The sequence below is a fragment of the Scomber scombrus genome, chromosome 15 (assembly GCF_963691925.1).
Source record: "Scomber scombrus chromosome 15, fScoSco1.1, whole genome shotgun sequence".
In the NCBI taxonomy this organism is placed as follows: domain Eukaryota; kingdom Metazoa; phylum Chordata; class Actinopteri; order Scombriformes; family Scombridae; genus Scomber; species Scomber scombrus.
The window spans coordinates 21,396,240-21,410,536 of record NC_084984.1 but is presented as its reverse complement, the minus strand read 5'-3'; the positions used below and the strand labels follow the sequence as shown (position 1 = coordinate 21,410,536).

The 14,297-nt window shown below is 37.6% G+C and overlaps 1 protein-coding gene across 1 annotated transcript; it reads left to right on the top strand.

The window, feature by feature from the left end:
• Positions 1-1,102: 1,102 nt before the first annotated feature.
• slc26a1 (solute carrier family 26 member 1) lies at positions 1,103-12,927 on the top strand. Its single transcript, XM_062434043.1, has 8 exons — positions 1,103-1,238; positions 5,784-6,261; positions 6,521-6,721; positions 7,524-7,770; positions 7,916-8,147; positions 8,619-8,802; positions 9,309-9,596; positions 9,881-12,927. Exons 2-8 carry the CDS (start codon positions 5,860-5,862, stop codon positions 10,460-10,462), a joined length of 2,136 nt encoding a protein of 711 aa, XP_062290027.1. The 5' UTR covers positions 1,103-1,238; positions 5,784-5,859; the 3' UTR covers positions 10,463-12,927.
• The last annotated feature ends 1,370 nt before the right edge of the window (positions 12,928-14,297 follow it).

Here is a 14,297-nt window from a genome sequence, read left to right as displayed (position 1 = left end):
ACTACAAACTGTAAGAATTTGTATTACTGCCAAGTGCTGTAGCATTTTAGATTGTAGATAGTTTTCCTACACCAAGCAGATATTCAGATATTGCAGTTCTTTATTTTTTTTATGAAGCACAAAAATAAACATGCAGAGACTTGCTTGAATTTTTTTGAAACCCCAGTGGACATCAGTGTTGCCTTTACTTTTGTCAGTGCTGTGCAATTCCTGTGTGGCAAAATAAGATTGCAGACTGGATTTTCTTGCAACTATGACCATGAGAACCACACAGGAGTCTTTGGAAGCTGATTTTTATACAAGAGTAAAATGAATAGTCTGGAAAACATGATGAACTTCAAAATTCCTACATCTGAAATGCTTTGCAAAATGATTAGCACTTAAAATAGAAAATAAGATTAAACTATTATCATTATTATCTTTTTTTTAAAAATGGTGATAGTATAAGAATGTAACAGAAAGTAACTCAATTACTCTAAAACATAATTTGCACGTCACAGACATGCACGCCTAACCTATATGATAAATGAGATATAATCTAACATATAGATTTATAACAGTAAAGAAAACAACTTGCTTGCTTGCTTGTGTGTTAGTTTTCATTAAACCTGGCAGGTACACAACATTGTTCCATTTTATAAACACACACAATGCTGAACACGTCTGACGTGAGTGTATTTAATAGGAAATACAGATATACGTTTTTTCCCATGCCACTCACACTGTTGCACCTCAGATGAGCTTTATCTCATGCTTGCTGTGTAATCCATGCCCTCTGCAGGATGTATTTAAGCAGTATGACATGCTGACAATGCAAGTATGTCCTCATTTTCACTTTGCAAACACAGCAGGGCAGATAAACACTGTGATCCAAGTAAAAAATTGACTTCATTTAACCTGTTGCCCAAAGCTGCGCCTCTTCGTACACACACATAAATTTACTTTTCAGTTAATGCAAAATGAACAAGTCCGGCCCACTCTTTGTGATCAAGCCAATAGGAAACACTTTGAGGGTGAGCAAAGGGCTGCTCTTATCTCACTATTTATCCAGCAGAGATCACACTCACGTCTCCTGCTGGTAGACATCGGAGAGCGAGAGAGGGAGACATAGAGAGCAGGAAAGAGAGAGTGAGACAGGCGAAAAGTCAAAAGAAGTTAAGTCAGACAGTAGAGAGCTGGTTTAAATACGACACATCAGACTTGTGATCTTGTTTGACTCTGTAGCTGTGACTCAGTAGGTGAGTATTCAATCATAACTTTACAGACTAGAACAAAATGTTCTTAAAATTTGGATTTTAGAGCAGAGAAGGTTTAGAGGTGCAAAAAATGATGCCTTCAAAAAATTGTCATTCCACCTGGAAATTTATGAAAGCATCTGTAGAGTAAATCTGTAATATCACCAGAGGTAGAACATATAAATAATATATAATAAAATATTAATATTTTGCTGTGTTGCTTCCGGGTCAGTGCAATTTTGAATATGATCTGTAGGTTAAATTATGTCCATATACTGCAGTATACATATTGTATCATAAGTCATTTAAAGAATGTATTTGAATATCAGCTAAGTCATGCAAACTATTTAGAGCATTTTTTACAATAATAATTCTCCTTGGCATGAGTATTGTATGGTCCACATGAGGCCTTTCACAATGAACAAAATGCAACAAAGTAATTATTTCGTCAAAAGAGCAACTTTTGTCATTTACATAAGTAGTCACTTGACTAGCTCTGCAAGTTCAGTTAAACTTGGATATTTTGATACTAATTTGCATCTTTTCAAAACCACCTGCTCTCTAAATCAATGTCGCTCGCAAAGCAATAGAAGAATCTGGCTCTTGTTGACCGCTGTGCAAATGTAATAGGCTTTTCTTTCATCATGTGCACTGTTGCATCATGTTGTGTTTTTATTAGTGTGTTTTACAGCTTAAGCGTTTCAATAGTGTGGCATTTTTTGAATGAGACAGATGTGGATGAGTCACAAATTTAGTCATAAAATCATCAAGGCATTTAAATGCTGTATGCTTTAAGGATTTAACAATTTGAAAGATATGTATCTGCACATCCCTATTAAACAAATTTGGTCAAATTTGCCAAAATCAAGGAAAATGACTGATGCTGTAGCTAGTAGTTATTTGGGACAAAATATATTGTTGCTATGATATTGAAGAATTTAAATTACTTGATGTACACTGGTAAAATACAAAAACATTTTAAAAGAGAGAGAGAGAGAGAGAGATCAGCTACATGTTGTTTTGACAGCTCAGTGTCAATCAATTAATCTACCATCTGTCATTTTGCTGTGATGTCAGCATCCGGATAAGTTATATCTGTCCACATTACACTTTTAATATGACTAGATGGAAGAGATTCCAACATACATGAAAGGCAAGCTCCACCCTCAAAAGAAGCTTTCAGGTCATTTCTAACCACTGGTGGGGCGCTTTTATACCACATGATTAAAGGCGGAGAGGATTGATTTGAAACGGTCACAGAAACAGATTTAATCAATTTTCAGAGCTGTTGGGGGTTGACAATGAAGTAAATTTATTTTTTTTGTACTGAGAGGTCCTCAGTACGACTCCTCTCATGCTCAGCAATTATTCAGGTGTCTCTGTTTCTCCAATTGAAAGAAAACTTTGTTTAGTGGGACAGTTGGCGGGACTGTTCAACACACATGTGAGATAGTTCTTGCACTCTTTATGTAAGATGTTTTTCCTTTTTATGTGTTGAGTCTCAAAGCTGTATAGACTCATGATTTGTCTCCTGTGTCCTCTGTCTGTTAAAAAAATCAGGTGACATTCATAGAAACACAAAATTAGCTCTGTATTTGTTTGTTTAAAGGGACATTTTCATGCAAAACTAACATTTATTGTCCTGCAAAGTAATGCTGCTAAGAAGCATGATCAGTGCATAACTAGTCATATTTCTGTATCAAGAAATGTAAATAAAGTTAAATGTTTGTTTTGTTTATGTAAATAATCATCATAACCACACTTATCTGTTCATCATCCCTCTGCCATATCAGTCTGTGAGAGTGGCCAGGAAGTCTAAATCACAGTGCATGCCAGGGTTGTGGTGATGACAGATGCAGATAACACGTCATTTGTGTTTTAGGGTCTCTGTGACATGGTTATCTCAGCTGAGACACAGCTGCCATTAAAAGGATTATAACATTGTGAGAAAGGCCTTTTGTGGACCCTGTGATCGTCATTCATGAGTGCCATGAATACGTTTCACAAAGTATTAGCTAAATAGGTAGTGTCAGTTATGGGTTTTAAAGTCTAACTGAATGTTTTCATGATGTAATTTCCTGTGGAAACCGGTTAAAACATAATTTAGATCACACAATGCTACAGATTTAGGATACATTACTGCTGTAAAATTTAATTTATAGAAAAAAATTAATCTTTTTTAAGCAGCTATAATTTATACTTCTGTATATTAGCAATGTATCAAATTATAATATGTAATGTCAGAGGTGTCGTTTTAAGTGATGAACCTTCAGAGAATTGTCACTTGACTCTGCAGCTCCTCTTGGCTTTTCAGAGCTTTAAGCTTTTAGGTTTAATGCTTAAAGACAGAGTTTTAAGATTATATTTGAATAAACATTGATATTTTAGTAGGTAAAGCAGCAGAGTACATTTGAAGAAAAGTTACAGTTACCACTTACTGTACTCGCAAGATAAAAAAGAGTCCTAAGCCATGCTAGTGGCTCTGTGATGCTGTATGCAGGCCCAGTAGTGTTTTGAGCTAAATGTTTTGCTCTAACAAGCAAATGGCAAATAAACTAAAATGGTCCAAAAAAATAATTAATTATCTGCTATACATTTACATGTTAACATGCTGTCATGGCGGTACTCAAGGAAAAGTCAGGGGATCACCAAAGTCATTAGGACTCATCATCTAGGAACAATGAATATTTGTGCAAAATATTGTGTTGATCTATGAAGTAGATTTTGAGATAATTCATAAAATAAATTTAAACTGACCAGCTGGTGGCACACGATGAAAATCTATCCTCTGGGAATCATTAATGTTTCTACAAAATTTCATGGTATTCAGTCCAACAGTTGTTGAGATATTTCAGCCTCGATCAAAGTGGTGGAGTGACGTTGCTCTTTCTAAAGCCCAGCCGCTATTGTGGCTAAAACGTTGCTTCTCCATTTTTAGAGAGTTCTCTTTTCTATAAGCAACACTAAGATTCCTGCTGTCCATATATGGACATTTTCTTAGCTCTTCCATGACTCTGCCATTCTTTTATAATGACCTTGTTATAACTCAACCTCAACCCACAGATTACAATACAACTGCAGGAGGGTATAGATAATCAACAAGAACAGCTGCACAGGGTCAATATTATGAATGGTGCAAAGTGTCAGTACATGAAATAGCACATTAAGTAAAGGACTTCAAGGACAAAAGAATCTGAGACATTTGTCTATTGAACCAGGGCTAATTTAAATTCAGGACATGGCTGATAAAGCTTTTATCCCACTCACTTCATAGTCTACGGTTATCCATACTGTATTCAAATCTTTGTAGCCGAAATGACGAGATTTGTATAGGACGGGCCATGAGACAACACCAAATTGCCTAACAATTATAAAAAATTACACATTTATAGCATAGATAATTGCAATAGATTATATTCCTACAAGCAGGAGGATGTCCCTGGAAAACGTTGAGGTTCAACTGTATGGTTTAAAGCAAGCTATCTTAGACACCGTCTAACAGGTGCTCTGGGAAAAGGAGCTAATTAACTCCGGGCCAACTCTTAGTCCTATACCTTTACCAAGAAAGATTGCACATCTGGGATGTTTCATAACCATTCATTGAAGTTTAACACAATGGTTGTGTTTTGTTTGTACACTGGATAAGACAGTCATTCACTGTGGCACTCATTTATTCTGTAATCTGGAGTGATCATTCACTACTTCAAGAATGAGTTACTAACCAACCAATGATCTGTGTAAAGGAGATCACAACATCTCATCCTACTACAAGTAGACCATTTACTCAACCTGCAGTCCTGACAGATGAGACACTTAAATTCAAATAATTTTAGTTAGGCAAGCAAAAATAGTAAAGGTTCCCTGAGGTTTTTAACTACTAGTAGTGCTATGGAGCAATATTTGTAAGAGTGGATCTCTGTTTTGTTTGTATTGCACATGAGGATCAAGATGCACATTCTAAAGCAAACACATATGACGTTGCTGTCCATGGTTTCCCACTATTTCACCAACAACAGTTGGTCGCAGCAATATGCAAAGAAGCACAGCAATGCACCTCTAAATGCAGGGAAGAAGAAGACTGCAACCTAGCAAACATGTATGTAAACAGTGTAGGATTGGAATCATTCAAGATATTGATTTAAGAAGTGATATTCAAAGTTTAAGGAAGGAAATACATTCAACACATTTGATAGACCTCAAGGGTGCACACAATGCCTTTTGATAAGAAGCACTGAATGCAAATGTGACATTTGTTGGTTAACAAGAAAAAATTTAGGGCAACTTTAATGTGGGCATCAGTCAAAACTTAATTTATTCTGCTATAGTATACTTTAACATGCTAGCATCCGTCTCTTTATAGCCATACAGTAGCCAGTGTTATATCCAATTTCAAATAGGCCACAGTTAACATAATGTAAAAGTGACCTAATCATTCAGTATCTTATCTATTGACTGAAATAATCTCCACTGATATTCACTGTTTGCATATGTGCCTGTCCCTTTATGTCTCCCTTCCCCTCTTTTTCCCCCTTTATGATAACCACCAAGGAGCACAGCTGACCAACTTATCCTCCACCCCTCCCTCTTCATATCACTGTGCTGCTTCCTCCTCCTTCCTGAGACCATGGAGGAGGTCATCAAGGTCACAGAAACCACCCCAACACCTCTCCTGGAACGGCAGGTACGCCAGCGACAGCCCACAGTATCAGTCCTCAAATCCAAGCTGAAGCAAACTGTGACCTGCTCAGTGCCCAGAGTCCGATCAACCCTGACAGGGTTCTTCCCTGTGGTGCGCTGGCTGCCTAAATACAAGCTCAGAGAGTATGTCTGGGGTGATTTGATGTCCGGGGTCATCGTGGGTATCATCTTGGTACCACAGGCAATAGCCTACTGCCTGCTGGCTGGAGTGGAGCCCATCTATGGCTTATACACCTCATTTTATGCCAACATCATCTACTTCATCATGGGGACGTCTCGGCATGTTTCTGTTGGGATCTTTAGCCTCATGAGCCTCATGGTGGGACAGGTAATTGATGAATCATGAGTTGGAAAGGAAATAAGTCCAAGTAGACCAATGTAATTTTTTCTGGTAAATAAAAAATAATTTAGTTTAAATAAAAATGATAGAGATTTAATAAATGTATCAATTATGATTATTATAAAATGCATGAATGCATGATTCAAAAGAATGACCAAAGAAAATATACAAAATAACAACCAGCAAAGCTATAAAACAACCTGAAGCTTTCTAGAAATAGTAAAAACCTATTTCTGCTTACCTGCAGGTGGTGTACAGAGAGGTGTTCAAGGCCGGTTTTGACCTCAGTGAGGACCCATCTAGCTATCGTGTGTTAAATGTTTCAATGGGCATCAACCTCACAGCAGGTGAAGTGCACACTGTAGAGCTAATGGGCATGCAGTGTGGGAAAGAGTGTTACGCTATCAGCATTGCTGCTGCCATCACATTCCTGGCTGGTATTTATCAGGTAAAGGAACAGTTGCCTTCTTACTGTATTCTTCCAAAGCTCTTCTCTTCTCTACTGTACAACTGTATATTTGAATGAATGTGATACTGCTCACTTGATAGATGAGTTTGATAGTTATTGATGATTCAATTATTATTTGGTCAAGTTCTAAGATTTCTGGCTACATAAAATCACTTCCCAGGTGCCACTGATGCACCTGAAACTAGACTCAGACAACATCATCCAATGAAAGAAAAGGAACATCAGCCGCAGCAGTTTATGATGAAGGTTTACCATTACAGTTTTACGACGACATGTCTGTCCCAGACTTACATACGTAACAAAAGTGGCACTATGAGGCTGCAGGCACAGTAGTGCAGTTAGCTAAATGCTAATGTCAGCATGCTAACATGCTCATAATGACAAGGCTGTCAGGTAATTACCATGATCACTATCATAGTATAGTGTGTTAGCATGCCAACATTTGCTAAATTAGCACTTAACACAAGGTAAAGGTTGTGCTGATGGGTTGACTGTTGGACAAAATGAAGTTTTTTAACCTTATGATAGCACTAGATGATGGAGGAGATCACCAAAAATATTAAAATTCATAGTATGGGAACATAAATATCTGTTCCAAATGCCATGGCAATCCATCCAATAATCATTCAGTCATTCTGAGCTAAAACATGTCAATTAGCTGGTGGCACTTGAGGAACATAATGTCTGCTAATCTATCTGTTAGATGTTGCGATTATTCAATTTAATAAGACACTTTTTCATCAATTTACTGCCTCCCTTCTTCTTCCTCTCCCTCTCCCAGGTCATGATGGCCATATTTCAGCTAGGCTTTGTCTCTGTCTACCTTTCGGCTCCCATGCTGGATGGTTTTGCTACAGGAGCCTCTTTCACCATCCTGACCGTGCAGGCTAAATACCTGTTGGGTCTAAAGATTCCTCGTCACCAGGGCTATGGCACAGTTGCCGTTACCTGGTTCAACATTTTTGCCAACATTCAAAATACCAACCTGTGTGACCTCATCACTAGCGCCATCTGTATATCTGTATTAGGTAAATAAAGGCATCTCTACCTTGGATTCCCAAATGTATTCATTTAACCAAATTTAGGATTCTGAGTGATGCCCTTGAGTATGATGTACAGTACTATGAGACAACTATTGCTTTAATATGGAGTATCACTCATTTTGTATTCTAGTGGCTGGGAAGGAGATCCAGGAACGCTACAAGGATCGTCTAAAGATTCCTCTTCCAACTGAGCTGATCGTAGTGGCCGGATCTACACTTGCCAGCCATTATGGGGGGCTGAACAGCCGTTATGACTCCAGTGTTTCTGGTCATATTCCCACAGGATTCATCCCTCCCCAGGTCCCGAACTTTAGTCTGATGTCACAAGTGGCACTGGATGCCATACCTTTAGCTGTCATTAGGTAATGTACAACCAATTTTACACTGTATTTGCTTGGCATCAATCAATATGTGTCTTTTATCTGGGATGTTACAAATGCAATTTAATAGCTGGATTACTGTCTGGCAGGAATAAATCTGTATTATTGTCCAGACAGATCTCATGCCAAAATACACACAACTACAGATATTGTCCTCTTTATTGTTTACATTTTGCAACAAAAAAAAGGAAAGTGGATCATTTGATTGATGGCAACCACTGTTCAAGTTTCATCGTGATATTCAGCCTTTTAGTTGTTGACAAAGGTGCATTTGCTCTTGCAAGACAACAACTGAGTCTGATTCTTGGATGCAAACAAAACTTGTTCACCCAAAAGGCATGTTCCCATCAGCTCTAAAAAAGGTCTACACGTGTTTCTATAAGGGAAAAGGTTAAATCACAATCTCAACTTCTCAACCGATCACAAATGTCATTTTATCTTTTTTTTATCTAGTTTTGCCTTCACGGTGTCACTGTCCGAGATGTTTGCTAAGAAAAATGGCTACACAGTTCGTCCCAACCAGGAGATGCTAGCCATCGGCTTCTGTAACATCATCCCCTCCTTCTTCCACTGTTTCACCACAAGTGCAGCTCTAGCAAAAACTATGGTCAAGGACTCAACTGGTTGCCAGACACAGGTGAACGTCTAACTTAACAAAGTGGTCAAAACCATTTTTTAATTGGTTCCAATTTTTTTTTTTGGTTTTGACAATTTAGAAAGAGGCATGGTTTTGTAGCATCAATGTGACATTTTTGTTGAAACCATCTACTATTTGCAATAAGGTTATATAATTCACTATAGATCTTTGTTGCTCCCAATTTGCAATAGACTTATGTGTTGACAATACTATCTCATGATTACAAAGATATAAAGAAATGTTCCTACTACCTTTATTTGCTTAATGATGAAACATGGTTAATTTGCCAATGACAAAAAATGGGTAACCCCAGGACTGTGCTTCTGCAATGTTTGTCCAGTCAGGAACAGGTGGGTGAGGGGTGTTCTGCATGAGGCAAATATTGATTTCATAATCATGAAGTTGGAAGCTATCTATTCATATTAACTTTGTAGATAGTGTTCACTAAAATCTCTCTCTTTTGTCTGGCATCTCTGGTTTTCTTTATTGCCCCACTCCTCCAACAGATATCAAGTCTGATTAGCGCCCTGGTTGTCCTTCTCGTCCTCCTCTTCTTCGCGCCTTACTTCCATGCTCTCCAGAAGTCTGTTCTTGCTTGTATCATCATTGTCAGCCTTCGCGGGGCACTGAGGAAGTTCAAGGACGTCCCGGATAAGTGGCGTGCCAGCAGGAATGACGCCATTGTTTGGCTGGTCACCATGTCAGCCACGGCTCTGATCAGTGTGGAGCTGGGCCTCCTGATCGGAATCGTCTTCTCCATGGTATGCATCATCTTCAAGACCCAGAACCCTAAGGTGAGTGACTTGATGCTGATAAGGAAATTAAAGCTGATACAAATGACAATCTTTTAAGATTTCAAAGATGGACGTTTTGTGTTAATTTCATCTTTAAATGAGACGACATTTTCTGAATGTCCACCCATTCATTTGTGTCAGGGTAAATTTATTGCAAATTTTGTAAACCATATCCTCCACCATATCAACCATACTGACTTGCTAATATCCAATATGTTGTGAAAGCCTATCATATTCTATTTAAGTAATCTCATAATCTCATCTAATCCAATGTCTGATGTCAGGTCTCTCTCCTTGGCCGGGCCGATGACACTGACCTATACGAGGACATGGAGGAGTACAAGAACCTCATGCCACCACCTCGGGTTCAGGTCTTCCGCTTTCAGGCTCCTCTCTACTACGCCAACAAGGAATCCTTCCTCAAATCCCTCTACAAAACTGTAGGAGTTGAACCTTTCTTGGAGATGACTAGGAGGAGAAAGGCAGAGAAGAAGGCCAAAGATATGTCCATGCAGCAGGCCAAGGCAAATGGGGATACAACCAACGGAGAGGTTGTTGTCGGACTCGTTCAAAGAGAACTTGATTTCCACACAATAGTTTTAGACTGCTCTGCTATCCCATTCATAGACTCGACAGGCATGGCCACGTTTAAGGGGCTGGTCAAGGAATATAAAGCGATTGGGGTGAGCGTGGTCCTCGCCAGCTGTAACATCTCACTTATCGATACCCTGCAGAAGGGACAATTCTTTGGGAAGAATGACAAAGACATGAACAACCTGCTGTTTCATACAGTTCATGCTGCAGTTCTTCATGCAAACAGTATGCCTTCAGCAGCAGAGAGCAAGTCAGAAGACTCTGTGGTGTAGAGCAGCTGGAAAATGAAGGGAATAGTGAAAACATTGTGATGTGCCCCATTTCTCCTTCTCCTTTCTTATGTAAACCTAAAAGGGAATTTAGGTACAGTATGCCATCTTGCCAGTTGTAACAGTGCTGCATTAGGTAGTACTGGGTTTGCCTTTTAGGAAGCTTTGTTCAAGAAATATAGGGTACCATATAGGTAGGAAGTTGTAATGTTTTATATTAAATACAAAGACCACAAAAGACCTGATCTGCCCAACAAGCCTTTTTAAACACTATTTAAGATTTTAAAAACCATTTCACTGCTGGAAAGAGTAATTCCATAAGATTGTGCTGTCTATATAGTAGAAAGGTGCACTTATTTTTATAATAATTTGTGCTGGAGAAAAAAAGGCTCTGGCGTTCCCGGTTGCCCAAAAGGGGTAAATCCTACAACAATCAGGATCCAACTGCAGCTGCACATTTGTAGCTCAGAATATCTGATTTCATTTTTTCCCCCCAAGTACTCGGGTACTTTAATCAGTTTTTCACTGATCACTAGCAAAAAAACAACATTGCAGACTGCTTTGCTTCCTGAGTTTCGACACACCCTTCTAACATTCCTCAGAGGCAGGTCTACAAAAAGCACAATACCCATAAAGTCACCTCAGCTTTCATGTTACACCTTTTGTTCCTACATAATTCAGTTTAATTGTCAGATAATAATAAAGAAAGAAGAGATGATTGTTTTAAGTTGGTTAGTCATTTCCTCCACCTAACTTCCTGACTGGTCACAAGTCGTAATGAGAAAGGAAAGGGAATTAGCAGGAAGAAAGTCTAAAGGAATGCACACAAAGCTCTGTACCCCAGAGAGCTATTGTGGCTTATTTTTAATCACTGATATGCCGGTTCCTCAGGGTCTGATATTAAGTGAACCTGAAGACTTTTTCAGGGTGAACTGCCCTTAACATTAGTGAGATCAGTATATGAGGTCAAATAAATGTAAAACAGGAGGCATTAACATATTAATTGAATCTGTACATGCTTGCTAATCTATGGCTTTACTACAGTTGTTTTGTATGAATGTTAGTTGTCACATTTGTTTTCTTTCATTTTCAGATTAGTTCCAGTTGAGACAATTAAAGTTGCTCATATCTGGGTTTGTCATATAACACAATGTCAAAAGCAGAGTTTAATGTGATGAAAGCTGTTTAAACTTCAAGCCTTTAGCCAACATCTAGAATGGCTCTAATCCAGGAGTCCAGAGTGCAGACATCAAGACTATTACCTTGGACCTGAAAATCATTTCTCAAAGGAAAGTTAAACTCTTGCTGACTTGAAGCGCTTGAGTGTGGTGGAGAGAAATGCTTTATGTGTCCTCATGAGAACAGTGTGTCTTTTTAGCCTCATCCTGAAAGCAGAGTTCATTATAACATACTTGTACTCTTGCCCTGTACTCTGTTCGCCTAACAGAGACAGGTTTATGATCTGTTCTCGTAAAAAATACATTTTACACATTTACACATACCTGAATCTCTTCTCAGGTGCTGGATGAAAGCAAGACATAATTTGGTGCTTCTGAAATTTATACTTTTACTGAAGAAAAAAAAACTGTTAGCAGCAGGTGATGCCACATATTTGGTTACTTGTATCACTGCCAGTGCTTTGTTGAATCAAATATTTTGTGTGCAAAAATGAGAGCAGAAGTTGCCTCTTTGTTAAATCACGCTTTATTTATTGTGCCAAGTGTGACAGCTAGATTGAAACAATTTAACTTTGATTATTAATGTATACTATGTAATCATTAAAAAAGGATGTATTTTTAATTTCATGTGAACATGTTCATGTTATGACATTCTCATTTGACAATGTAGAAAATGGCTATTTTGTATTTTCATACATTTTATTTTTCCAAGCATTAATTTAACTGGAATTGTGTTAGTGACTACTGAGCATTCACTTCTTTTTTTAGGGGAGATCTGTTTGATATTCATTTTGGACTTAGTGTTGACATTCAACATCCATATACAAACACTGCCTTAATGCCTAATACTTGAATTAAACTGAGAAGTTCTTAGTGAAAAGATTGTGTTTGTGACTGTATTATTGCTATTAAAAGACATTTATCATGGGAACACCTATTAATGACAATATATATATTGTTAAAGAATATTAAAGTTGCGCTAATCCATATTTTTATATTAAAAGATCAAATTACCTGACTGCCTGTAATGTGAAAAAGATTGCTCATAGTGACTAACTATAGGATAATTATATCCTGAATCTGTAATTTCCTTCACTTTCAAGGTGCGTTTCAGCATCTTTCAGCTCATTGTTTTGCTTTTACAACCAAAAACTGCACTATTTTAATTTCAATTGACATGAAAAATACAGCAACACTCTGTTTTTGTCTTTTTTCCCCCCAGAAATGATGCCCTGGTTAATTTGAATAATTTGGAGACCTTGATCTAAACATTTTTTAATAAACAGTTGCAAATAAAAAAAAACTTTGTAATTTGTCCATGAGCAGCAAATACAGATTCCCTTTCACCTTAACTGTACTGGGGGGTGCAGCAGAAGTCTCAGAAGCAGATATAACAAAACAGCAGCATATAAAACAAAGTTATTTGAATTTTTAGATACCGCACAAATGTTTTTTGTGATTTGAGCGGACTGACTCTTTAAATTAAAAAAAGCATTTAAATAAAATAAACTCATCAATGGGGAAAAGCAAAGAAGATACAGCTACATTTATATATAAATGTTTTCTCAAATTAAGGTTGATTGTTTCCCAAAATGATGATAAAACAGTTTTACCAGGTACCACTATGTCAGACATTACGCTCTACACAACTATCCATTATTCCATGAGGTGATAAACTCATGGCTATTATTGTCTAACATAATGATTATACTTACAAGCACTTACAGTATGTCTTGTTCTATGCATTTTGAATAACAGCACTGCAACAGGATTCCATGTGGCTGCCCCTCCCAAAAACTGGTAGACGCATGCTTACACAGAATTCATGTAATTATCCATAGAATAGTTACGCATTAAGTCGATTTTAGGGGCCTTTTTACTTATTAACTGCAAACATGCTGAGAGTAAGCAGTCTTTCTGTACCAAGACAGTCAATGATTAAATGTGTTGTATATATATGTATACATGTATAAAATGTTAAGCCATGCACGTATCACAGCAACCATTTAATGTACATTTTTATCACTGCAACAGGACTCTGACACTTTTACTTGAACATCTATATTGAACCCAAACCTAATTAAAAGCTTACAAAACTCATAAAATGTTGTACCACAAGCACAAACTGTTGTGTCCGCAACCTGATGTTCAAAGTGTTCAAATGGTTTCTTTGCAAAGGGTATTGTAAAATTAAACAATAATCATGTTGATCATATAGAAATAAAAAGATTTATTTTATGGTGACAGCTTTGGTTTTAGAAGGTACGCCTCTTCGTCTTTATGGTTCTTCAAAGAGATTACCTCAGAGCTTGGTGTCTGTTCCACATGTATACTTCTGTAGTTATAACAGTCATAGTGCATTTCAACTCTCACAGTCCTGTTCTTAATTACTTTTTCAAACTTATGAAAAGCTTAAACCTGCAATACCTGCATTTTTGGCTGCATGGAAACAGTAAAAGCCACAACAATCAATTAAAAGATGCTATAAATCTCATTAGAGCTGCAGGGGGACTGCAGAGTCAGCAGTCATTATTTACAGATTCGTCATTAACAAAGTCACTTACTCATCAATTGCAAACGTCTGTGTCTGAAACCTCAGTAATGGAATATATATTTTAAAACACAACTATCACATTCACAAAGTCGTTCTGGATGACAGC

Excerpts from the sequence above, each read along its gene's own strand:
- slc26a1 (XM_062434043.1), top strand. The coding sequence starts at position 5,860 with ATGGAGGAGGTCATCAAGGTCACAGAAACCACCCCAACACCTCTCCTG. Across the intron at positions 6,722-7,523 it reads TCCTGGCTGGTATTTATCAG|GTCATGATGGCCATATTTCA; the intron begins GTAAAGGAACAG and ends TCCCTCTCCCAG. Across the intron at positions 7,771-7,915 it reads CATCTGTATATCTGTATTAG|TGGCTGGGAAGGAGATCCAG; the intron begins GTAAATAAAGGC and ends TTTGTATTCTAG.